The following is a 25,294-nucleotide window of genomic DNA, read 5'->3' as shown; positions in this document are numbered from 1 at the left end:
AAACCCATGCAGGCACGAGGAGGGCATGGAAACTCCACATAGAGAGGTCCCACCTGAGATATGTACTAGGAACCTTCTTGCTCTGAGGGGACAGTGCTAACCACCACACCACTGTGCATTCTAGGTTGTAAGTTTGTTTTAATTAGAGTTATTATTTGACATGCCTTAGAAAACAAATCAGTGGTAATGTGACAGAAATGGATGAAGATAGCCTGAAAGCAGTGCTAGAATATAAGCAAATTGATTTAGATCATTCTTGAAAATCTTACAAAATCAGTTCATCTTTGCTTCAGATTAGCATTTCCCTCCAATTAGATATCTCTCAGAGATTGATGCCAAGAAAATCCATATGAAAAGAGAATTTAATTCTCTCTTTAATCTCTCTTTAATTTCATTTAGCCCATTTTTCAAGAGAATTGACTGGTTAGTAGGCTGTGCTTTCATATGTGTTGATCCCAAGCACAACCTGCCCTTCAACTGGTTATGTTTACAGGGCAAGTTGCCATGGAAATGTACCCCAGTGAGAGGTGAACTACCTTTGAGACAGTGTAAAAGTCAATTCATCCTTCAGGAACATCCCCCTCCCTTCCCACTAACCTGTAAGAAATCCCCATTAAAGAATCAACAGAAAAAAAGTTTAAATATTTCACATTTTATTTTGTTCCACCCATCAGCTCAACAAACTTCTTACATATACGAGTCAGACACAAACGGGGGGGAAATAAATCATACTGTACCATTCAGAGGTGGACAGAACATCCAGTGAAAGTCACTTATATATGTAAACATAGATTTATCCCGATGACATTACAAACATCATAAGTGATTACGATGTAACATATATAAGGACATATGTTGTCTCATATATCTGCTCTGTATTGCTATTGATTCAAAATCAGCTGTTGGCCCCGATGAAACAGTTAAATAGACAGAGAGGAACAACAGGCTTCTGAAAAATAAGAAGCAAAAAAACACTGAATCTGTCTCTTTGGTGATTTCGCCTCATTTACTCTATAATTTCAAAAGAGGAGAGCGCTCCAATACACTGACCAACAAAGATGGATAATTATCTGTTTAAGGCCCTCACAGGAATGACATGAAAAGACCCTGTAGTACCTACTTTTGCATCCAGTTTAAAAGACTTCCACCTTTGGTTCAGAGGACACTGCTTGGCTGGTGATGTCTTAGGACTGTGTGTGATAAGTGCAATTTAAAATGGTGCAACCTACATATTGCGGCAGCATTTTTACAGTAATAATTAAAAAAAGAAAACAACCAGGCTGTAACTTGTCAGATGAGCTGTTCAGTCAAAGTGAACAACTGTTAGCCTACAGTGTTACTCAGGACAAGTTGGTTTGATCATCCGAATGAGTAAGAATTTGATCTTTTAATCTTCAGCTACATCAATCTACTATAGTAGGTTTGTGTCAGTGAGGAGATTAGGGGTCTGTGTCCTATGTGGTCAAAAAGAAATGTAATGCCTCAAGATGTCACTCATTTTAGAAAAAAAGATTACTCATATACATCTGATTGTAACCTAGAAAAAAAATGAATATACATTTGTTAAAGAACTTGGAGATGCCTCTGATTTATCTAACAAGGTGCAGGATTAGCTTTAACAGCCGAATAATTGCATCTTTGATTTGGGGTTTTAAGCTAAGCAATTTGCATTAACTTCATGTTTTGTGAAAATAAAATAGATATATGACTGTCATGAGGTCTAAATGACAGTGTAGAACATATAATATTATACTTTTCATTTAAGGGAACCAGACAAAAAGGAGTACACTTTTAGTACGTAACATCACCACTTTAACATCTTCCCTCCGAGTCAGCTCATATTTCCTCTGGTCCAGCATGTTATGTTGTCCATGTGCCAGAATATTTCTTTGATGTCATAATTTTTTTGGTTGAATGCTTGTCACAGTAATCTTTAGAAGCAGACAGTGGTTACAGCCCTGTGCTCTCTGTTCTTTCGATGTCAACATGGGGTCTTTTCTGGTCAAGCTGAAACCACCCCCCCCTCAGCTCAGGCAAGCTCACTCTGCCTCTGCTGACCTGTTGCTCCAGTGAATTAAAGTCATTCAGACAAGCTCATCTGAGGTCCTCTGTGAATGTAAAAAGAAGTCCTTACATCCAACTCAGTCCCTCCAAATCAGTCAGCAGTTCCAATTTTCAACCAGTTAAAGGAGGTTTTTCTCCTTTCTTTCTACTGCACGCACACATACTTTTTCCACCAGGACTTGGACAGCATTTTCATCTTATCGGCCGTGCTGCGGACTTTCCTTTCCCGCCGTGCTCTCCTATCAGAGTGCCGTAACCCCACAGAAATGGCTGCGTCAAACACCTCCTTCAGATTCTTTTGTGTCAGCGCCGAGCACTCAACGTACATAACGGCCCCGATCTTCTCTGCCAGCGTTCTGGCATCTTCCTCCAGCACCGGTCTCTCCCTCCGCCTCGCCAGCTCAATCAGCACTTTGACGTCCTGCCGAAGGTCGCACTGCGTGCCCACGAGGAGTACAGGTGTCAGAGGGCAGCGGCGGCGGATTTCGGGGACCCACTTCTCCCAGACGTTTTGAAAGGAGGCAGGACTGACCACGCTGAAGCATAGTAGCAAGGCATCAGTGCGACTATAGCAGAAGTGGCGGAGTTTGTCGAACTCATCCTGATGCAGAAAGAGAGAGGGGAAAAAAAAGACACTGAGCAACATCTAATATTAGTGGAATCAGTCACACAAAGCCTTACCTTACTTAAGAATTACTCCCTATCAGTTATCACTAAGACTGACCACACACAGATGGACTCAAGCTCAGCACAGGAAAGAGAATTGTACCAATATGCATTCAATAACAAACCCTCTGTTTATATTAAACCAACACACAGTACAGGCACATCCTGCCCATTCGTTTATATTATCTGCAGTAAATCTCTTAAATTAACACACTGGAGCCACAAAGCTTTGACTGACAAGGCCCTCCCACATCACTGAGTACACAGATTAAGGTTGGTAGAAACCTGACACAAACCTCTCCTTTGTTGTATTTAACCCTCTCTTTTCCAGCACACATCCTTTTCTGACCAAGCCACTTGTATAAAACTGACTCCTTCTAATCTCACAACACAGCTGGAATCTACAGAAACAGTTCAGCTGTTGATTTGTAGTTCTAGATAAAAAAGCAGTGGACATAAAACACACAAGCTTTGCAATCTGGTGATCCATCTGTAGAATATGAAAACATATCAACATCTATTAGTGAGGAACAACTTTGTTTATCAGCTTCAGCCTCAGCTGTTATCATCCCTCTGGCTCCACTCCCTCATCTCTGCTTTGTTGGCACATCCTGACCCGTTTCTGGCACAAGTTCCTTACGTAGAAAATTGCATCAGTTAAATGTTTGGCAACTTTTATCGTACTGCATTTGCCCAAGCTTGTCATCGTGTGTGCGGTTTTAACACTGTGTTCAGTTTGCAGCATGGCGGGAGGTTTTACACGTGTTTAGGGTTCCGTGTAGAAGTGGCAGCGCCTTCACAGCTTTTGTGAATTTCAAATATGCTGCTCTCAGGGCAGGGAGCTGCAGCACTGAGCTGGATTATGAAACCACCACCTATGCCCCAGAGAAATAGAAACAGTGTTTCACAACCTGGTGATTTCAAATGCAAGTTAGCAAAATTACCTGCCAGACTCTGTATCTGTGCAGTGTACTGAAGACAAGGACAGCCTGTCTTTTACGAATAAGAATTAAAATAGTTTCAACTTCTAAAGAGAAGAGAATGGTTTAAATGAAACTCAAAGTACTGAAGATGCTCCCTGCAGATGGCTTCTTTTATCGGATCAGCAGCCACATATAAGCATGTATAATTTACAGTAATAAGAAAAAAAATATAAAGCATAGAAAAGCAGCAAATCCTCATGCGTGAAAGGCTGGAAAAGGCAAATCCTTATGCTTAATTCAGGCTTAGTCCTATAAGACTGGAAGCAACATATGCTTTTAGACCAGATGTTACGTTTTTATGCTTTGTCTTTGAAAGCCAGTTTGTTCAGCACATTTTATATGATGTCATTGTTTGTGTGACACATGCCCAGTGTTTTTTTTATCCACTTTTTTCTATTTAGGTCATAAAGGGCAGTAATTCACCAAAAGAGCAAATGTTTAATCTTTGAAGATTTTTATTTAAGAGCAAACACTTATAACACTGCAAAGTTTAAACAGAAGTAGTTGTTTTTGTTTTTGCTATGTTTTATTTGTGAAGGACTTGAGAGATTAAAAATGCATTCTATTAAATGACTTTGTAGCTTGTTAATGGTGGTTTAAATAACAATACTTCTGAAATGTGTTTTTGTTTTTCTTCTGGACCAATGTGGTGAACCCTTTAACCAGCAGATCAACTGACTAAATAGGGCATTTAAAAGTAATGTTACATTGGGATCCAGATAGGGTGCAAAATAGTAATAAGTGCTGTGTGTATGTGTGTGAACTACTCACCTGTCCCGCAGTGTCACACAGCTGTAGTCTTACTGGGCTCCCGTCCACCTGGACCACAGCTGTAGACACAGCAACAGATAGACGGAGCACATAAGTCACAGCTGTCAACATGACTTTGAGACTGTATATAAGCCCCCACCTGACACGCCACAATATTCTCTGCAATAAACAAAGGCTTGCCAGTTGAAAACGCAAAGCACACCCCCCCTCACCCCCCACGCTCTGCTTTGCTCATTCACCAAGTCCTGTCTCGCCCACCCACTCTGCCAGTTACCGTTGAGACCATAATGCTTTACTGTCGCTCGGACCACTCAGTGAGCTTTGTTCTGTGCTGTTTTTTTGGCAAAGGCCTCTCTGAAGTAGTCAAATAAGAGTTTGAAGGGGGGGGGGGGGTTAAAAAACAAAGCAGATTTTGTTTATCCAGTAACTCCCTTTCAATAGGCCTCATTTCCAGATTGGAAAAGTGGATGAGTCATCTTACAGCCAGTTTCATTAGAGAACCATTTATTCTTTTCAAAAGACTGAACACAACGCAAAGCAGCAGGCACATGGAAACGTTTACGATATGCCTGGAGTGTGCGGTTGGTCATGCCACCTGATCAAAGAGCTTGCTGGAACAATTCATGCAGTTAGACAGCTATCACAGCACCCCACACTTTGACAGAAGTGAGGAGAAAGAGGAGGATGAGATAAAGGAACGAAAATGAGGGAGAGCCATGCTTAGGTAATCATTGCCTAATACCTGACATATGATACTCCTTTGATTTTCTGGAGCAAAACTAACCCTTGTCTTTCCCTTCACTGCATCTCTGCCACCTGTGGCATTGCGTAACTGCTCAGAAGTCGGCCTTCAAGGGGAACAGCCTGATTCCAGGCACTCAGAAATGACATCACTATTAAGGGCCCCAACTGCACAATCGCTCTCTGTCAGTTCAGGGTGAAAGACAATCTCTGCCTTAGAGCCATTGCAACAGATGTGCCCATTCCAGTATAGAAGACAGGGTTCGTGGGTCAAGGCTGACAACAATAGGCAGAGTTGTGCAATTCAAAACCTCTGAACCGGAGAAGCTTTCTGTTCTGTAAGGCGGTTTGAGCTAGAACTTGTCTAAAGGCAGTGTATGTTGTCAGGGTTTCTATGGGATTTGTCACAATTGTTAGTTTTACTGCTCATCTATGTGATGTTGCCAGAGATTTTGCTAAGATTAATGAGAAAAAAAAGGCTATTTAGCAGGAAAATTTGTTTGCATCCTGCAGACAGTTTGATGTAGATATCTCAAAGCCTACAGCATTTCTGAAGGACAACTGAACAGGAACAGTTTGGAGATGTGATCATGAATCAATAAAGTTCACAGGTCTGTTTATTCCATGGCAGTACTGATAAGTTTAAAACAAATGTTCCCTTGCACAAACAGAACCTAAATGGGTTAGTCATCCAGTCTGGAAAATGGGAACATTGCCAAATGGAAACCTTGCTACAACAGGGAGGATACCTCATGCACATTACTTCAGATGTAAGGAAGATAGCAGGAAACACAAACCCATCTATCATGCAGTGGAATAATGGAGGGGAAATGTGAGAATTTGGGTGGGGTGTGGAAAATTTGTGCACTCATGCATGTAAAGGTAAAGAGGAGTTCAGTAAGAATTCGTGTCACCACCTGGCAATTAAATTAGAGACTGATTTAGTTCTAAGAGGGAAATTAATACTCTTAGTCCAAGGAACGTTTTTTAAAAAAATGCTGTTAAAGTTTAGTTAAGCTTATTCATCACACTTTAATCCCAAACTACAATTTTAATGAACGCGGGCGCCCTTAATGTTGTGGCCGCATTTATTCAACCACTAATTTGAGTGAAAATCTATAATATACCAACATATTGATTTCTGCTTACCCGAAAAGTCATCAAATGCGGTAGGGACGTATTTGGTTGGGTATCCATTCGTTGTGTAGCTGACCACCAGGCTGGTTTTCCCGACCGCACCGTCGCCGAGCAGGACGCACTTCAACAGCCGTTCCTGTGGCTGCCCTGGTCGGGCAGGTTTGGGTTTGTGCGGTGGCACCGGAGGGGCCATGGTCCGTCCGTAGTCCATTGTGACTGGAGGTGACATTCAATAATCAAGCGCTTTATCGCGGTCTCATCGGCAGATAAAGGAAGGGCCCACCATGAGAACAGGTTTCTGTCTATATAAGTTTGCCAAGCGATTATGATCGTGCGCGGGACTCGTGCATAAAACCTCGTCCAGCGCGCTGTCAAATCCAGGTCGGCAGATAACCATCCCAAAGCAGTCCTACACTCTGCAGATTTGAACGTGAGGGTGGGTCACAGGCGCTTTATGTTCCTCCTAATTTAACTAGTCCCACCCACTACACTTCCCAACAGCTAAGGGTTGAACGGACGGAGTGAAGTCTATGGCTCTGGATCAAAAATGTTCTTAAAGATCTGGAAAAATTCTTATAGTGCACTGCAAGAACAACAGGACAGCAGATTGACATTTTTTGGTTTGTTTTCTAAATTCAATAGTCAATTTTACTATGTCTGTCCATGTCTTCTATATTCTAAATTAAGCTACACAATGACCCTCACAGTGGTGAGGTCAGTGTGTTTGACCTGGTGCAAACAAGTCCAGACTTGTTCTCCGAGGAACGAAGGAGACAGACTTGAAGTACATTTTCAACCTGAGTCTATCTATCTATCTATCTATCTATCTATCTATCTATCTATCTATCTATCTATCTATCTATCTATCTATCTATCTATCTATCTATCTATCAGGTAGAGTCAAGATCTTTTACTCATCTGCTTGACAGGTTGGACACTTGATAAAAACTTGGTCCTTTGTTGCCACCTTGTGGCAGCAGCAGCTGTAAGATGCCAACATCTGGCCTGCATGTTCTGCTGAAGTAGCTGAGAAAATTTAAGGACTGTACAAGCCTAAAGTACTTGTTCTTTTTCTTGAGTATCTACATGTTTAACATAAAAATGGAGCACTGAAAAAAGCTTATATTATGTTTAGTAAGTATTTTGTAAGTATTATATTATATTTAACTGACAGTATAAACACACCTTTACTTGAGTTAAGTTTGGGGTGATTTTTACATGTATTTCTTAATTGTAAAATTACTACAGTTAGGTAAAAGATGTGAGGACCTCTTCCAGTACAATATAAAACTCAGTCTAGCTGAGCTCAGCCCACATCTTAGTACATCAGCTGATCTTACTGACAGCTCAAGTTTGCTTAGTCAGGTATTTTCTTTTTACAATTTAAACTGTTCAGTTTCATCAAGTATTCTAGTCTGCTTCAGCCTTCCTATTTTTCCTTGCACCTCTGAAACCCACCTCCATCCCACAACAGGAAAATATTGCAAATGGTACATTTTTGGATCACTGTATTGCTCCTTTCCATAATCCTTACAAGTTAAAACTTGTAAAAGTAACCAATCAAGGTTTCCAACAGTGTATAATATAACACAGTTTAGTAGAAAATAGTCCACTAAAGAGAAATGTCCTTATTTTTCATGTTTAGGTTGCTATAAATGACAGGAATGGGTAGACTTTTATTGAAAGCATTCTGTAATAATTTGGAGGTTTATGCAATCATGGGGTGCATTTCACCTCCTCTAAAGGCCCCTTTAGATAATTTCCCAGTTGGAATACAGAAAAAACACAATAATTTCTTCTCCTTAAATAAACAAGCGTGTGTATTTGTGCTAGCTGTTTCGTTTCATGATAAAAATCACACTTTAATCTTGCTTTTTCTTTTCACCATGTTTATTTTTCCAAGGATAAAAGTCTAATCATTTTCAAGAATACAAAATAATTAGTGCATAATTATAATGCAAATAATCATTTATTTTAAATCAGCTAACAGCCACTTTCATATTTGGATCTTCAACCTTATTTCCAGAAGAATTGGGATGCATGTGAAGTGTAAATACAAACAGAATCCAAAGAACTGATATGAATTTAATCCTTATGAATGAAAATAATGACTATGAGTAAAAAAAAAGAAGTTTATTTTAAACAGAACTTCACAGCAGAAATGGGAAAATAGGCCAATCCATGTTGATGATCCAGGATTTCACAGATGTCTAATGTCATTTATTGGAAGGTGTTCATCATTACTATTTGGGTTAGTGCTGTACATATTTATTTTGGTTAGTATTAAAAAGAAATACAGGGAGAAGAAGGGAAGTGTGTGTGCAACGACTGGGGTCCATTTCTAATTGGCAGCACACAGTGTAGTAGGCTAACATGCCATCATGTTTGGGTTTCATGGATCATGTCTCCTAACATATCAATGCTTATCTGCAGGATTCACAAGTTGTGCAAAGGAATAAGGCAAAGGAACAAAATATCTGAACAAGCTTTTAAAGCTTTTAAAGTCAAAATGAAACGTGGCTCTAAACCGCTGAGTATCCTGAATAATTTCATTATTTCTAAAACTCAACTACTTACAATTCTGTATAAGATACCTTGTAACCATGTATATCACACGAGTACTGTATACATACAAATTACCATTCAGCAGGAGGTGATGGTCAGGTAAACATGAGAAGTGGTTTGTTGAGGGAGGAGGAGTTGCTGTAAGCGTTTGTAAGCACTGTGAATGTAATCATGCACTATTACCTGCAGTTAGAAAGGCACCTGCTGTATCTCACTTCCACATTGCTTCACATTTCCTCTAACACATGAGATAAGCAGAGGAAGAGCACAGGGAGGATCTAATGTATTTGAAATCTTAGCACTTTTCTTCATCATCCATCTGCCAACCCACTGGCATCCTGCTAATGAAAAGCTTTATGCTGATGTCATTTCCTTGCACTTATCTTGCAATGACTGAACCTGTTGCAGATGTCATTTATCTTTCTGAGTATTTTTCAATTTTCCATTTACTTTTAAAATGAGAAAAAAATGCTTCCACTGGTGAACTGTGAGCGATGAGGTGAAAAACAGAAAGAGGGATGTTGTGAATGAAGTGGAAAAGAAACAGAACGGCTTGAAAAATAAAGAAGAAATGTGACTTTAATTGTTTGTGGGCAACATTTTCATTTCAGCAAGCTGCATGTCAGGAATAACACGCACACGCACACACACACAAACACTTACTCACACCTCACTCACACACTTGCATACACTTAGATAAACAGTCATAAGAATGAATATGCATTCAGAAATAAACATGTGCTTACACATGCATTTATAAACTGCCTGTTTTACGCTGCCATGTTTAATAATGACCCCTTATATAAATCACCATAATTCCTGACTCCCTTGTTTTCGGATATGTAGCTGTCAGTGTGAGAACTTCCCACGTCTGGTCTTGGTACCTCATTTGGACTACAGCTCTACCTAAGACACTTCATGAGTCTTTTTTTACATTTTAAAAACATTATTTCCTAAAACGATGTCTCTCTCTGACATCAGCAGCAAGAGTTTCACCCAGGACTCATACGCCTTGATGTCATCTTGAAGAATTATCGCAACCCCATTCTCTAACCCCCATGACTTAAGAAGTAAACAGTACCATGAACAATCCTCATCCTCTCTCTTTTAAATAACCTCCCTTCCCCACTCTGGAGCTTCATCCTTTGGAGCTCTGAGCACAGACTGCTAAGACATCTGACTGACAGTCTGCAACTCCTGTAGCGTTTCTGAAAGTTGCTTTCCATTGGTGTTTACTGCAGTTTGGGTTTGGCACCACCAGGAGTTGGATCAGGAGGAGGGCCACCACCTTGGACCAGTCTACGCAGACTACAAGAGAGGACAAAAGTTGTGGTTAGTGCTTCTGCAAGACAACAAGCTAACAAAACAAATGGTCTACACACACGACAACAACAGTGAGCTCATACATGTATGTTAGTGTATCAGATATTAAACAAATCCATCATAGTCTGTATTCACGCTGCAGCTATATTTAAATCACCAATAAATATTTAAATCGTCATAACAAAAAATGAAAACCCAGAAAGAATCCAGTTCTTTGATTTGTAAAAAGCTTAAAGTAAAGTCTGTGTACTCATTTGAGGAAGACAGAACAAAACAAAAACAAAAAATCCAATCACTGAGCCTAAACTTCTTGTGCACACACACCATTTACAACAGATGGCAGCACCTGGTGCACAGTGATTTACTAAGAGCAAACAGTATCCCTCTCCACCATCTACCATGCAACATTATTTGAACACTTAGCAGGTAATAAGTGCACAGTCTTGGCAACCCACTGGCTGCAGTGTAATGCAATATGCATCTCAGGGTACATGCCAATAATTTCTGGGCTTTCAGGGCAGCCAGAAGATATCCAGATAGTATTTAGGGATTCTTGTTCTAAATGAACATTTTTTAATGATTGTTTTAAAAATGATAAAACTAGACAAAAACAAGTTTCTTCTCTGATTTGTGCAGCAATTCTATGAATGACAAAACTAAAGAAATTGGCTTCATGATAATGATAATACGGCAGCTCCTGTAAATGCTGTGTATCACACAATTGGGCACTGAATGTTTTTGCAAAAACTTGTGTGAGCATGACCCTTATTTCTTCTTTTGGTGCCCCTGACTTAATACTTGAGAATACAGCCTCAACAAAAGGGTTGAAATATTATTCTACAATTGAAATTCAACTTTATTTAGAGCCTACGTGAGAACAGTCTCCATTTGGAAAGCTAGATCATTTCACCTTGATATGCAAGGTTTCCTTCCTAGTAACATGCAAAAAATAAGGGTGGGGCAAAAAGAAGTGGATATGGTCTCTGTAGACTGCTTAAATAAATGAAATAAAAATAATAAAAAAACAGTCTTCATGCTGCGCTTATGGCAGCATTGTGCCAAAAGATGGTGCTATACTCACGTTTCTTTGACATCGTCGACTTGGGCCTGGATTTTTGCAATGAAGCTGTTGACCTCTTCCTGTAATGTCACATTTAAGACAAAAACATTAGATTTGTGTTTGTAGAAATCAGAAATCAGTTAATGCATTTGAAAATAATTATTACCTGATGTCGTTTGTAGAAAAGTGGTAGAGAGAAGACAGCAATCACACCTGGAGAGCAAATGGAGAGGATAAAGGGTAGATTGGTGAGCGAAAAATGCATTTTGGTGAATGTACAGTGATGACATAAGTTTCTTACTGATGATAAGCAGAGTAAGGCCATTGCACAGGTCTCCCAGGTACGTCACAAGGTACATCAGAAATAGAAGCTAAGGCCAAGAAAAATAGAAACAGTTGCAGAGAATAAGTTTAACTTCAGTCAAAGATGTGTGCAGACAGGGTTTAAATTTTTTTAGAAAGCCGTCTGCCACACAGCATTGCTTATTTCATTCCATTGTATTGTGTTGAAAATCTAATGCTGAACATATATTCCACAATGACGTCATTTCTCCTTGATGAAGAGGAGAAGCTGCAAATACAAAACTCCCAAAATGGATTGGGATGTTTCAGCTTATATCTGCCAGTGTCCCAGTCATTGGGAATGGGATCCAGTTGCCCTGATATGGGACACCCCTGTCTGACACGGAAAGAAACTCCAGAAACTCTCTGTGTACTGACTCCGGTGAGTCATTTCACATACCGGCCAGGTCAGGGTTGAGACCCGGAGGTCCTGGGATTAAGCTGCTCAGTCAGCCCACACTGATTTACATTTATTGCAGATGTGTTTATTCTATCTGCTGTTAATCACTAAAATGCTGTAATTATATTAAGAATAGGGCCAAAAACACACTGTAAGTATATAGAATTGTCTATATGCTCATCCACTTTAAGGAACAATTATGTCATGTTCAAAAAATGTAATTGATCTCGGCAGGGTTTTAGATTTAAAGATTGCTTGGTTCTTTCGCTTTGTACCATTTGTTTTTTCAAGTAAATGAGTATCTAATTTAAGAACCCATTAACATGTGGCTATGTGGACCCAGGTCAGGATGGGAGATCTGATTGTCTGGCTGTTCATGGTTTCCACTTTGTTTCATGTGCGAATCCTTCGTACTCATTTGCACCTTGGTGTGGACCAAAGAAACTAACTAGTAACTTAAAGTTAAAGTTAAACTTAAAGTTTTAACGTATCAGGAGGGACAAAATCAGAGCACAAGAAGGATGCAGAGGACTAGGAGTTGAGTGTATGGCATCCAGATGACCATGTGCACAAATAATCAGGTGATCATAAGTTCATCTACATCAGTGAGGGGAGTTGAGATTCCTGTATTAAAATTGTAGTTGTGTCACACCCATGTCTAAAACTCCAATTTTACATTACATTCAAAGTAAAGTTAGATTACTCAGCTTCTCTCTGAATCGCTGCCTTTCAGATGATGCTGTATTCATTGTAAATCAGAAATGCTAACTCTTTTGTTTTTGCATTTTGCTTTGCTAGTAACTTCAGGTTAAATAATTAGTTATCATAACTAAAAAAAAAGCCATTTTCTTTAACCAGCTGGAAGTTGGAAATTCTGATTTCCTATTAGTCTGTGAATGCGTCATCAGCACAGCACCTTTAACTGCCATATCAGCCATTGAAATGCAATGTTCATCAATGTTTGCCTCTAAAAACCTAAAAACATGGAGAAATGTCCATATGAAGAACAGAAGAAGTACATTGTGAAGTACGGTGTGAGTTCTCCATGACGTTATTAACCAGCCAGCAGCCACTTAGCACAACACAACTCACCACTAAGACTAGGACTAAAATAGAGATCCACGACCAAGCATCTGTCAAAGGTCGAAGTCAAAAGGAGAGAAAAGGGCAAGAGTGAAGTTATAGGTCACTGCATGTCCCTAAGGTGATCTGTTTGAATAGAGATGTAAAATTATAGGGAAAAAGAGCTGTTGCAGAGTCTCTTTGTGTTACTTTGACCAAAGCATGCGCAGGCATTTTCATTAAGACCTTAGGAAATTCTGTCTGCTTAGGGAAAAAAGTGGAAAATGTCTCCTTTAAAGCAAAGTGATAATTAACCAGTAATTATGTGCTCTGGGCAGGTTTATTTAATGCTTTGGTTTTTGTACCAAGAGAGGCATAAGTAGGGGCTAGATGAACAGAAACATCCTTGTTAGTCTCAATTTAGTTCATACTGAAACGGGCAGATTGTATTCTAAATGACTGACAAATATATGTCACTGGGACTGACAGCTGCTATCTTTGCTATTGCTCTTATTTAGGAGAAGAGTCTTTAGCTGTGGGCTGGCATAATGAGAGCAAGGATATGCATCGTAATGCTGCCATCTCAAGTGATGGAGGAAGCTGGAATGATTGGAGGGGGAGGGGAATGGCAGATGATAAAGCAAAAAAGATTGCAGAGATGGACTGATGTCTGGGTTAATGAGCAGGAAAGGTTCTGAAAAAAGCTAAATAAAATCTATGAGGATTGGGTCATAGTTATTAACAGTCAGCACACACACACACACACACACACACACACACACACACACACACACACACACACACACACACACACACACACACACACACACACACACAAACATGCACACTTAGTTTGCAAGCTGAGTTTACCTTAAGGGATTCAAAAAGGTTTGCAACAAAAAACAGCTTTTTCAGAGCATCAACAGCAGACAGAGTCATAACGATGACTTTCTGCATGTAGATGTCAGCCAGCTCTCCACTAAAACTGATGTCCAAGTCCAAATAAGACCTGAAATAAAAAAAAAACAATCAAAGAAGAGACAAATTGCTGAAATTGTATCAGAAACAGACATAAATGTTTACAACTTAAATAATCTTTGTATTCTCATCTACATAAAACAGAAATACAAAACATTTCAGCCATAGATAAAAATAAATTGGATCCATAATTGAGTAAGTTTCCAATTTATCAAAGATGTGACAAAAACAAAAGTGAAATATGTCAATCGAAATAAGTAAAATAAAAGTAACTTACTTGAATGGATGTACTCCATCACCCCAGCTGAGGACATAGAGGAACTGGTAATAGATGCGGACTGAGATGGTGAAGCACATGATGGCCAGGGAGATGGTGGAGACCACTGTGATGATGCTGAGCTGGAACAGGGAGAGTAAACCCACTACCAACCCTGTAAGCACCATGCCGGTTCGCTCCATATCCTTCCAGTAGATCAAGTCCATCACTGAGAGAAGAGGCAAAAGAAAAAAAGGTTAGAAATAATGAGTGGGAGAAAAGAGTGGCAGACATTTAATTACAGATAACTGAATTTCAGTGAGAAAAAATGGTAAAAACATTTACAATTACGTACTTAATAACATTACAAAGCACCAGCAGGAACATCACACAAGTCCTCAGCTTTATTTTTTTTGGGATGTACAGAGGGGCAGAGTGGCAGGAAGGCACAGTAACTCTGACACTTGGACAGGATGGGGAAGAAAAGCCAGAGTGGTGGAAGACATGAGGCAAAAAAGGGAATTTCCAGCCTCAAGCATGAGACAACACACAACAGCTTCAGTGCAGAGACACGTCAGGCTCCGGCTTCAACTAAATTTAGCCTTCAGATGAGCGAGAGAAGCAAGCAGTGGAGGAGAATTTAAATGCAGCCTTTTTACAGCACCTGCTGTCAGACGTCAGGCCGTCAGCAGCTATTTCTCCACGCCCCAACGGTTTCCCTCTTTGTCACCCAGCAACAGCTGCCATGGCGACTGAGGGTTCTGTTGAATCACATTTTATTACAGTGGACAGCATATATCTGGATTGTTATGTAACAGCAAAACCTAAAATTTTGTTAATTAATAAATATATTACATTGCAAAAACGAACATAAGTCATCATAAAAGCTGTATTTCAGAGTTGTGTCATCATGGGGAGAGCTGATCAAGACGCTGTCACACAGACGTAGTTCTTTGTACTTGTCATTCTAGGAAATGCTAAGCCTCAGCATTAGAATACAGGGAAGCCTCTTTGAGGAGAGTGCACTGACAGCAGGTGGGTTATTTATAAACATCATTGCACAAAATGAATACCCCCTGGCACACACCTCTACAGTGCATTTGTTTGTGTTACTGTCATTCAGCGATAGCACACGGACACTCTCAGGCAACTAATTTAAGATAAAAATGGATAAGCAGCAGCAATAACCAACATGATAATTCTTAAAGCACCTTGTCCGGGGACAATGTTTCCATTAATAACAAAACTGTATTTAAAGCCATGGACACTGCAACAATCTATAATACTATCTATATACGACAGCAGAGCAAGTAGGGAAATGTGAGAGGCATGCAGGAGAGGATTCATCAGATTGCAAAACATAACCTTTGGGGTTATTTATTTTCAAATAACATACAGTGATCACACAGTGCAGCTACAGGCAGAAGACACACATCGTAGCTTATTATAAAGACTGAAACAGACGAGAACAGCCAGCCTGGTTCTGTCAAAACATGACCAAGCCAGTACCAAAACCCCTTCAGATGTCAAGTATAAGCAGGTTTTGAATTTCAAGCTTGATGCATCAGATTAATATTGTTAATTAACATAGCAAAGCGCAAGTTTATAATAAAAGGCACAAATATGGAAGATCCCCTTCCTGTTTGCCATGATTTCTGAAATAATTTTCGATAAATTTGCCAAATTATTATATCATATGATTTCTTTTTCTTTCCTTATTTGTGCTACATTTATGCATTTAATGTACAGTGTAAAAAATTGCAAGCTTAGAAAGCCAACGTTTGTGGGAAAGTATTGATCTGTCTTAGTTTTAAACTGCCTAAATCCCCTTTTTTGTGGTTGTTTTTCATTTCCATTTTTTATCTTGTTTACATCTTTATGTACATGTTCACACACTACCTGTCTGATGGATGATTTTTTTAGACCCAAGTCAAAGAAGGAATTGCTGCGTTGCACTTTCCACATTTCACCAATTCAGTTGACAAATCAGAGGAGTTTAACATGTTTTGAAGACATTTTTTTCCTTTTCTGCAGAACATATTAAGAAGTAAACTTTTACTAGAGCCCTTTTGAACACATGATTGATGTAAGGTTAACTGCTTTATTAAAGCAATGACATTCAGTCATTAACACATTGGTCCGTTAATGTTCCTCACCTTTCATTCATGTATGACAGTAAAAATGACTGAAAGAGGCATGGTGTGTGTGCGCAATATTTACAAACAGCATGACAATCAAAGGTTCATGAAGTGCTGTAAAGTGGTGTTACTGCTGTAAGGCAATAATATAATACTCTGGTTTTCTGACTGATACGCTGATTTGATCTGTCATGTCTCCGCAGCAATTCATATCATTGTGCCAAAGTCTCTGTAATTGTATTAAACAGAAGTGGTGGAGAAGCAACTGAAAATATCACTAGTACATATCTATACTTGCTGAACAGTCAGAGTTATGCAGTTTTAATTGCATCACAGTAACAGCATAGTTCATCTGCACTTGCCAGCAACATGTTCACTTGCCACCAGATTAATGAACAACACATGAATGAAAAGAGCTCAGGAAATCCTGAAATTATAAACACGTTACCATGCATGTGTTGAGCGCTTAAACAAATAAAATCAAGTTAATTAGTAAGGCATAGTTTTATAGTCTTCATTCTAAGCTATCCTGGCAAATTTAATATATGAGGAACAATACTAATCATTTAATCTAAGAATCAGAATTCATATTTTTTTATTCATTTAAAGCTCACATGAGCTGTCACATCCTGTATGCGTCATGAAGTGGCATTTTCATTCAACAAGAGTTTCAGGCCTTTTCAATAAAACCTCTGTATTGTAGTAAACATTATAACCAATACATATGTGGACAAAATTGTTGGTACCCTTCAGTTAATGAAAGAAAAACTCACAATGGTCACAGAAATAACTTGAATCTGACAAAAGTAATAATGAATAAAAATTCTATGAAATGTAACCAATGAAAGTCAAACATTGCTTTTCAACCATGTTTCAACAGATTTATTTAAAAAAAAAACTCATGAAACCGACCTGGACAAAAATGATGGCACCCCTAGAAAAGACTGAAAATAATGTGACCAAAGGAACATGTTAATATAAGATGTGTCCACTAATTAGCATCACAGGTGTCTACAATCTTGTAATCAGTCAGTGGGCCTATGTATAGGGCTACAGGTAGTCACTGTGCTGTTTGGTGACATGGTGTGTACCACACTCAACATGGACCAGAGGAAGCAAAAGAAAGAGTTGTCTCAGGAGATTAAAAAGAAAATTCTAGAGAAGCATGTTAAAGGTAAAGGCTATAAGACCATCTCCAAGCAGCTTGATGTTCCTGTGACTACAGTTGCACATATTATTCAGAAATTTAAGATCCATGGGACTGTAGCCAACCTCCCTGGATGTGGCCACAGGAGGAAAATTGATGACAAATCAAAGAGACGGATAATATGAATGGTAACAAAAGAGCCCAGAAAGAGATTAAAGGTGAACTTCAAGCTCAAGGAACATCAGTGTCAGATCGCACCATTCGTTGACCAAGGAGGACACCATTGTTGAAAACAAACCATAAAAAAACTACATGTTGACAAGCCACAAAGCTTCTGGGAGAATGTCCTATGGACAGATGAGACAAAAATGGAACTTTATGTTTACAGATGGAAAAGTGAAGCATATCGAGAAAAGAACACTGTCCCTACTGTGAAACATGGAGGAGGCTCTGTTATGTTCTGGGGCTACTTTGCTGCATCTGGCACAGGGTGTCTTGATCTGTGCAGGTACAATGAAATCTCAAGACTACCAAGGAATTCTAGAGAGAAATGTGCTGGCCAGTGTCAGAAAGCTTGGTCTCAGTTGCAGTTCATAGGTCTTACAACAGGACAATAACACAAAACACAGCTAAAAACACCCAAGAATGGCTAAGAGGAAAACTAGACTGGACTATTCTAAAGTGCCCTTCTATGAGCCCTGACCTAAATCCTATCGAGCATCTTTGGAAGGAGCTGAAACATGTGGTCTGGAAAAGCCACCCTTCAAACCTGAGACAACTGGAGCAGTTTGCTTATGAGGAGTGGGTCAAAATAGCTGCTGAGAGGTGCAGAAGTCTCATTGACAGTTACAGGAATCGTTTGATTGCAGTGGTTGCCTCAAAAGGTTGTGCAACAAAATATTAAGTTAAGGGTACCATCATTTTTGTCCAGGCCTGTTTCATGAGTTTATTTTTAAAAGTAATTCTGTTGAAGCATGATTGAAAAGCAATGTCTGACTTTCATTGGTTAAATTTAATAGAATTTCTTTTTATTATTACTTTTGTCAGATTCAAGTTATTTCTATGACCTTTGTGAGTTTTTCTTTCATTAACTGAAGGGTACCAACAATTTTGTCCACGTCTGTATAAATCATATTTCAATAAAATATTTTACAATTAAGGAATTGATTAACAGTAGAGTAAAAGTAAGAACATGAATAATGTGGCTTATTTGGGTCTTATGTTAACAAATATGACTCCATCTAATTGTAGGCTGTACATCTATTTCACTTCATTCAGGTCACATAAGCGTCATAACGTCAAAAAAAAAAAAAAGCCATACAACTACAGTTTGATTTGTGTCTGCATGCAGCTGCTGTTCAGCCTGAAGCAGAAACTTTAAAATGTAAGTGAACCCAGCTGGAAACATTAATACACACTTAAACAACTTACTGTTGACAGCACATTTTAAGCTCATTTGAATGACAGGTGCTCATTTGAATTAAAGCTGTTGATAGAGAGATTACCCAGCTACATCTGAGCAGCTCATCAGTTTAAAGTCAAACACACCTGCAGCTGATGGAAGCTGTCGTCTCCAGAGACTTGGCTTGAAAATTGATCAGAGAGGCAAGAAATCTGCTATGTTCCCAGCCTCTGTCCCCCTGACAGCCTGGCCTTTACTAGACCATAGTGACAAAGATTAGCCTGCTACGAAAGATGACAAGTGGTCTCTGTCTGCTCCTAAATGAATTCCTTTAGCTCTGCAGGGTTTGAACCTAAGTTGCAGACAGCCAGCAGGGATAGTCTATCACTTTATCACAGCAAACACAGTTAAACTACACAGACGGAAAATCCTCCAGTTTTACTGAAATCCTAAAGGTCTCACCTTTACTGGCCATTTTGGTTGTTGCTCCAGCGTCTGCTGCTGTTCCTGTGTGTCCCCACTATGCTCCCCTCGCCCCTCTGAGCTGTTTTTGGCCACCCCCCTGCTAGCTCAGCAGTCCAAAGGCCTTACAGCCCAAAATAATCTCAATCCCAGCACCGCCCACCACTCAAGTTCTGCCTGAACTTCACACATAAAGGGATTGATTCACAATTAAACCAACTTTTTTTTCACACTTATAAGGTTTTTCTTTCAAGTAAATATCCAATCAGAGCCTTAATTAATGTTACTCCTTTAATGTCCGATTTGGATTTTTTGGTCATATTTAGGTGTCAAGAACAAGAATCAATTTTTGGTCATGTCACCAAGACAAATCCTCTCACGACACAACCCCTGACATTAAACAGAAGAGCAACTTTTAGTATCTGAATGTTTTTATAGTCCCTGATAATTAAAATGACCAGAAAGTCACATTTATTGGAAAAACTATCATCTCTTCTAACTGTCTAATGGATTTTATTTAAAATTTAATGTTGGTTTTGATATCTTACAGCTTTGGATGGTCAGTGTGAAGTGAAGTTAGATAACCTGCCCCTTAAACAATTAGTAAATAAAAGGAAATACAATGCTCTAATAAATATGTGAGCTATTTATTCAGGACACTTTAAACTCTGTCATCAGCCTGCCCACACATTCATCAACAGTCTGAGGGTTTACAGCCCCCCTACATCCACTAAAATAACCCTAAGCTCCGTTCTGACTTTTGCAGCCGTCCACTTAAAGTGCCATTAAGCTGGAATACAGAATATTATCTCTCATGTTCCCTTTTCTTGTGTCTCCCTCACTCTTAACACTCCCAGAAATCTGCCTAAAAAGAAACTTTCCACACATACACACTTAACTCTCTTAAGTGTGTGTTTCTAACTGTGGTGCATGCTGATATCACCTCTGAAGAAATGCCAGTTAAAAAAAGTCTGCCAAAGCCAGGAATGCTTTCCCCACAATTAGCAAATCATTCCTGAAATCCCAAGGGGCAGAGTTACTATGGAGACCCAGCAAGCAACCTGGTCTTTCAGCGGTCTATCTTTGTCTGCCTCCCCTTGAAGATACATACCAAGAGTGAAATCTGATATTTTCTTTGATTCAAGTATTGATTTATGAGCTGAGTGGAAAAATCTTACTAAGCAATGAGACAAAGACAAAGAGATGGGTGGAGGAAGAAGGACAGCAGTCAAAGAATTAAGCAAATTTAAAGATAACCAGGTAATAATCTTGTACCTGCTATGTGGCTGCATACAGTTTGGTCTTCTAGTGGGTTAAGTGCTGATAACAAGTGATCGCAGACCAGCTGTTCCTGAGAGTTAAGGCCAATGACAGATGGTGAGGAGAAAACTGGACCTTTGGGTTGCACAGATGTGAACAGCTTCACTGAAATGGTTTCCCTGGTGATGGGAGACTCGGGCTCAGAGGTTGGTGAGGCTGCTGCTGCTGGGAAACAGAAGATGATGTCACTATTGTGATGACACCCCTCATTAGAGCACATCTAAAAGACTATGGACTAAAAAAAAAAAAAAGCTTAGCTACCAAAACAGTGCTATCTGTAAGAAAGCTCACTTTGTTTCTGGGTTTACTTCAACCCAGCACTGCAGAATCATGTGATAAAATTAATAATGGCCTGTATAGCCTGGTGTGATATCAGCTACATCACCTGAAAAATATGATTTCTCTGACATTAATACTTTAATATTTATATTTCGATATAGAGAGATACTGAAATTCTTATGAATCCTTTTTTAAATTAAGGCCCCCTGACTTTTAGATTCAGACCTTTCATTATTTATGTCTCTGTTCAACATAAAATAACATACCCTCAGGAAAAAGGTCATATGTCAGACTTTATACATACAGATTTACAATTATAGACAGTGAGGAGGAAAAAGAAAGCTAACAATGCTGAGAAAGCAAGAAAGCTTGAGAATTCATGTCTGTTAAGATGTGTTAAGATGGTTTTATGCTGAATTACGGAAATATTTTGTAAATTATCCACCAGATCATTCATTGTATTTATACTATAAGTGAAAGTACAAATAGGCCTCTTCCTGTTGAGACTCTACCAACAGATAATTCTCTTAATCTTACACTCTTTGTACACATTTCCTGTTTCTCACCCTGAATCATCTGTGAGGGGCTATGTCCCTGGGCTGACTGGGTCGAGTGGGGAGGTTGGAAAGTCTGGCCCATGCTCTCCTCTCTTTGGACTCCTGCGTCTCTTCCTTGAGTTTCTGAATCCAAGATTTGGGGACAGGGCTGAATTGTGATAGTATCCGTTTGCTCCGTTTCCCTTTGTCCTAGAAAGCTCACTGTCCTCGCCTCAACCCTCATCTGGTCCCTCCTCTCTGATGTTTCCTCTTCTTCCTCTCGACTGAGGAAGGCCTGCGGGTCCCATTCTACATCAGGGGAGTCCAACAGGGTTTCCAGAGTGTCTGTTCGGATCAAAGGAGTGCGACTTCCCCGAGTACCACCCCTACGGCGCTCACGATGAATCCGTGAGGCTCCAACTGCCTCTGCCTCAGCGATGGCGATGTAAGAAAAAGTCAGCTCGAAAGAGTTCTGACGAGGGGTGCCCCAGATGGATGGGGATGAAGCCAGGCCCTCATCATCATCTGGATCGCCATCTCCCATCTCATCATCTGACCACTCTCTGGCTGTTTGCAGCTCATATATCTCTGACTCCTCATTTCCACCTGGATGGAGACAAAAACAAGACTAATGGTCACCACAATGCACAAAAAGATAAACAAAGAAAATAGCAGAGTAGTACACAGCTCAGTGTTTGAGGAGTAATTCTAATTTTAATTAGTCACATGAAAGGATGCAGGTGTGCCCATTAAAAGAAGATGCCTTCTTTGAAAAGAGGAAAATGCACTCTCCATTCAAAATATAAAGGCACCGTTATGTTTACCTGTGTCTCTTAATTGCTAGCTTTAGCACAGCTACACAACAGCTGTGTTTGCCTGAACTCACTAAATATCTCAGTGGATGGATGGAAAGAAACTTGAGTGCTTCTTACCATCAGTACATGGAGGCGTTGAGTCTGGCGTGGATGCCACAGAGCCATATTCCTCTGAAAGAAAAGGGTTTTACATAAATCTACAAGCAAACATTGATAGACTAATGACATTAATATTGTAAACATTTATGACAGGTGTACTGCTTATGTGTAATACCATACCAACCCCAACAAACAATGTATGGCCTGCTTAGAAGTCACAGTTAACAGTTAGAATTTTAAGTGATTTATGAATTCCCAGAAAAGTGTCCACTAGTTTCTTCTACTTTGTTTCTTGTCACAAAGATAAAATAAATAAGAATGTCTTTACAAGCTAACACCACATGACAGAGAACATCAAATTATTAATTCACCACTTCCCAGTGCATTTTTGTATGTCTTGACAGCAATAAAAGGGTCTTTCCTACATCAGGTAGCAAGCATAACATTAGCGTATAAATCAAACAGGCAGTGCAATGAAAACCTTATATTCTGTTCTGCACATGTGTAAACGCAAACACTCAACCACTGCAATCTATTTATAGACTGGGTCAGGTGAATGCTGACACAAATATAAAATAAAACACAAATATGAATTCACAACAGAAACCTTCAGGAGAAAATAACTCTACATATAATCCTAACATGTCTGCTTGCAAAGGCTTCCTGCACACAGCCAAACATACGCCTGCAAATCAATGCAAGTTAGCGAAAGCCAAACAAGACTGCTACAGTGCTGCAGCCTCCATCAAGCCATGTGTTTCTTAAAGGTAGGAGCAGAGACGAAGAGAGGGTGAGTTAACACATACGATGCTCAAAGCAGCATCATGAAAAGATGCTGAGCTGGAGAATACATGACAATGATCTAATAAGATGGATGAATGCAGATCTGCAGCATACAAAACACAAATAAATAAAACAAAAACACACTCACGGCAATGGGAGAATCCTAAAACCTGGCCCATACTCCATCAAGGCATTGCTGGGCCCAACCAGTCTGGAAGCCCCCTTCCCCTCCCTCCTTTGCTGCCAGCACTCACGTCCTATGGATTCACTCTCCTCCTCCCTCTGTTTCTTGGTTGTCTGTTGAGCAGCTTCCTCCTTTTCCTGCCTCTGTCACTCAGCAGCCCCGCCCTGCCTCACTGTACCATCCTCCCCTCTCCTCCCTCCCCTCCTCAGCTCCTCGTGCATCGACTGCAGCAGCATGAGCACACACTACAGCAAACGTAGAGAAGCACGAGTGCCTGTGTGAGGCTGTTTTCATCTTCCATTCATAGCCAGTCTACACTCATCTATCACCTATCATTTCAGCTCAGCGATTTATAGGAGCAGGATTGGGGAAAGGGAGGGATAAGTTATTAAAAATGTAAAACAAAAGATATGCTAAACATACACAGAAATCGTGCATTTGTATAAATAATATGAAGGGTAACTAGAAATAAGATCTGTACAGCTGTGACAAGTAGGGGGCAGCAATGTGTAGCCTTAAGGAGGTGCAGGAAAAATGTGTATGGCCAATTTGCCTAAAATAAACATCTGGATTGCTGCTGCTGTGAAGAAATGCTATCATGGGGATCCATCCACACCAGAAGCCAGGCCACCCATGTCCACAGAGGGCGCCACTGCAGAAACCGTCAAAATCAGGTGCAAGTTGCCTGTTTCGTAGGCATTAATGCCGCCTATTACCATCAGAGATGCAGGCTTTGAAGTGAGTGCTGATAACAAACCAGATGGATAGTCTCCTCTTAAGTCTGGATGTTTTTTTAAGCTGTTAGTTTTTAGTACACTTACTTTTCTATGTTTTTATTATTTTTTTATTTGTAATTTATCTTGTTTGAGATGTCCTGCTGACATCAAATTCAAGAGCCACTTTTTAAAAAATCTAATAATAAAATCATCTCTTCAAGTTGGAGCCACTTGTATGACCTGCTTAAACAACCAATTTAATTAACATAATGAGTTCACAGCTGAGATAAAATCATTTAGTAAAAGGTTTAGTCTTATTTAAAGCTGAACAAGAACACTGTAACACCATCCAACCAGGTCAGTGGCTGCAAATACACAAAAGCTAACAAGATTAAGACTCAGAGGGGTCATCCTATGACGACAAGGGATCAGAAAGTTACACATATTACAGGTTAGAGTGACAGTATATAAATAACCCAAGCTTACAAAGTTTAGCAGTGATGAATGAAGTGTTGTTTGTAACTGTCACTCCAGCTTATCTTCACTTTCTGTGTTTATGTTTAGTTTAGTTTTAGTTTGGTTTAGTTTATTTGCCATTTGCAGAAGGAAACCACATTGGAAAAAACAGTTGTAAGGAACTCAAAATGTATTGTCACATTTAACAGACAAAACAAACACATAGACACATCCTAAAACGCATAATACTAAGAACAATAAAAACACTAAATCAATAAAAAAAAAAAAAAAACACTGTATAAAACACTGTATAAATAAATAGCAGTAAAAGTAACTAAAACAGTAAAATGCATGTCTGAGGCATTTCAGAGTTAAGTTATGTTATTAAGTTTTGTTGCCTTGTTTTTCTGCATTATATGAGAGTGCAAAACAAACAAACAAACAAAAAACATCAAAAATTAACATTATCTTAACAGATGATAAAAAATTTACAGTCCATCTAGTAGCTATATTCTAAAGGCTACATGAGGCATTAGACACAAAACCTGTTTCATAATTTGATTTTGCATCCTTCTTATATTGTTCCCAGTTACATCAGAGGCCTGTACT

The 25,294-nt window shown here is 39.4% G+C and overlaps 2 protein-coding genes across 6 annotated transcripts; both read right to left on the bottom strand.

The window, feature by feature from the left end:
- Nucleotides 1–636: 636 nt before the first annotated feature.
- rhoub (ras homolog family member Ub) lies at nt 637–6,773 on the bottom strand. Its single transcript, XM_041994687.1, has 3 exons — nt 6,375–6,773; nt 4,485–4,543; nt 637–2,665 (listed from the first exon to the last, which is right to left on the bottom strand). Exons 1-3 carry the CDS (start codon nt 6,589–6,591, stop codon nt 2,210–2,212), a joined length of 732 nt encoding a protein of 243 aa, XP_041850621.1. The 5' UTR covers nt 6,592–6,773; the 3' UTR covers nt 637–2,209.
- Nucleotides 6,774–8,482: 1,709 nt separating this feature from the next.
- Nucleotides 8,483–23,593, bottom strand: rtn2a (reticulon 2a). 5 transcript variants are annotated; one of them, XM_041995897.1, is made up of 10 exons: nt 23,478–23,593; nt 22,565–22,618; nt 21,663–22,238; nt 20,773–20,982; nt 14,370–14,577; nt 13,985–14,123; nt 11,612–11,681; nt 11,477–11,523; nt 11,332–11,390; nt 8,483–10,235 (listed from the first exon to the last, which is right to left on the bottom strand). In XM_041995897.1, the coding sequence occupies exons 1-10, from the start codon at nt 23,506–23,508 to the stop codon at nt 10,160–10,162; spliced, it is 1,470 nt and encodes a 489-aa protein (XP_041851831.1). In that variant the 5' UTR covers nt 23,509–23,593; the 3' UTR covers nt 8,483–10,159. The 5 variants fall into 5 exon arrangements, with proteins under 5 accessions (XP_041851831.1, XP_041851832.1, XP_041851835.1 ...); XM_041995898.1 differs by having other exon boundaries at nt 20,773–20,979; XM_041995901.1 differs by lacking the exons at nt 20,773–20,982; nt 21,663–22,238; nt 22,565–22,618; nt 23,478–23,593 and adding exons at nt 15,013–15,109; nt 19,498–19,528.
- Between the last annotated feature and the right edge of the window lie 1,701 nt (nt 23,594–25,294).

Source organism: Melanotaenia boesemani, chromosome 9 (genome assembly GCF_017639745.1).
Source record: "Melanotaenia boesemani isolate fMelBoe1 chromosome 9, fMelBoe1.pri, whole genome shotgun sequence".
Taxonomy (NCBI): domain Eukaryota; kingdom Metazoa; phylum Chordata; class Actinopteri; order Atheriniformes; family Melanotaeniidae; genus Melanotaenia; species Melanotaenia boesemani.
The sequence above is the reverse complement of the archived record's forward strand: the minus strand, read 5'-3'. Positions and strand labels throughout refer to the sequence as shown.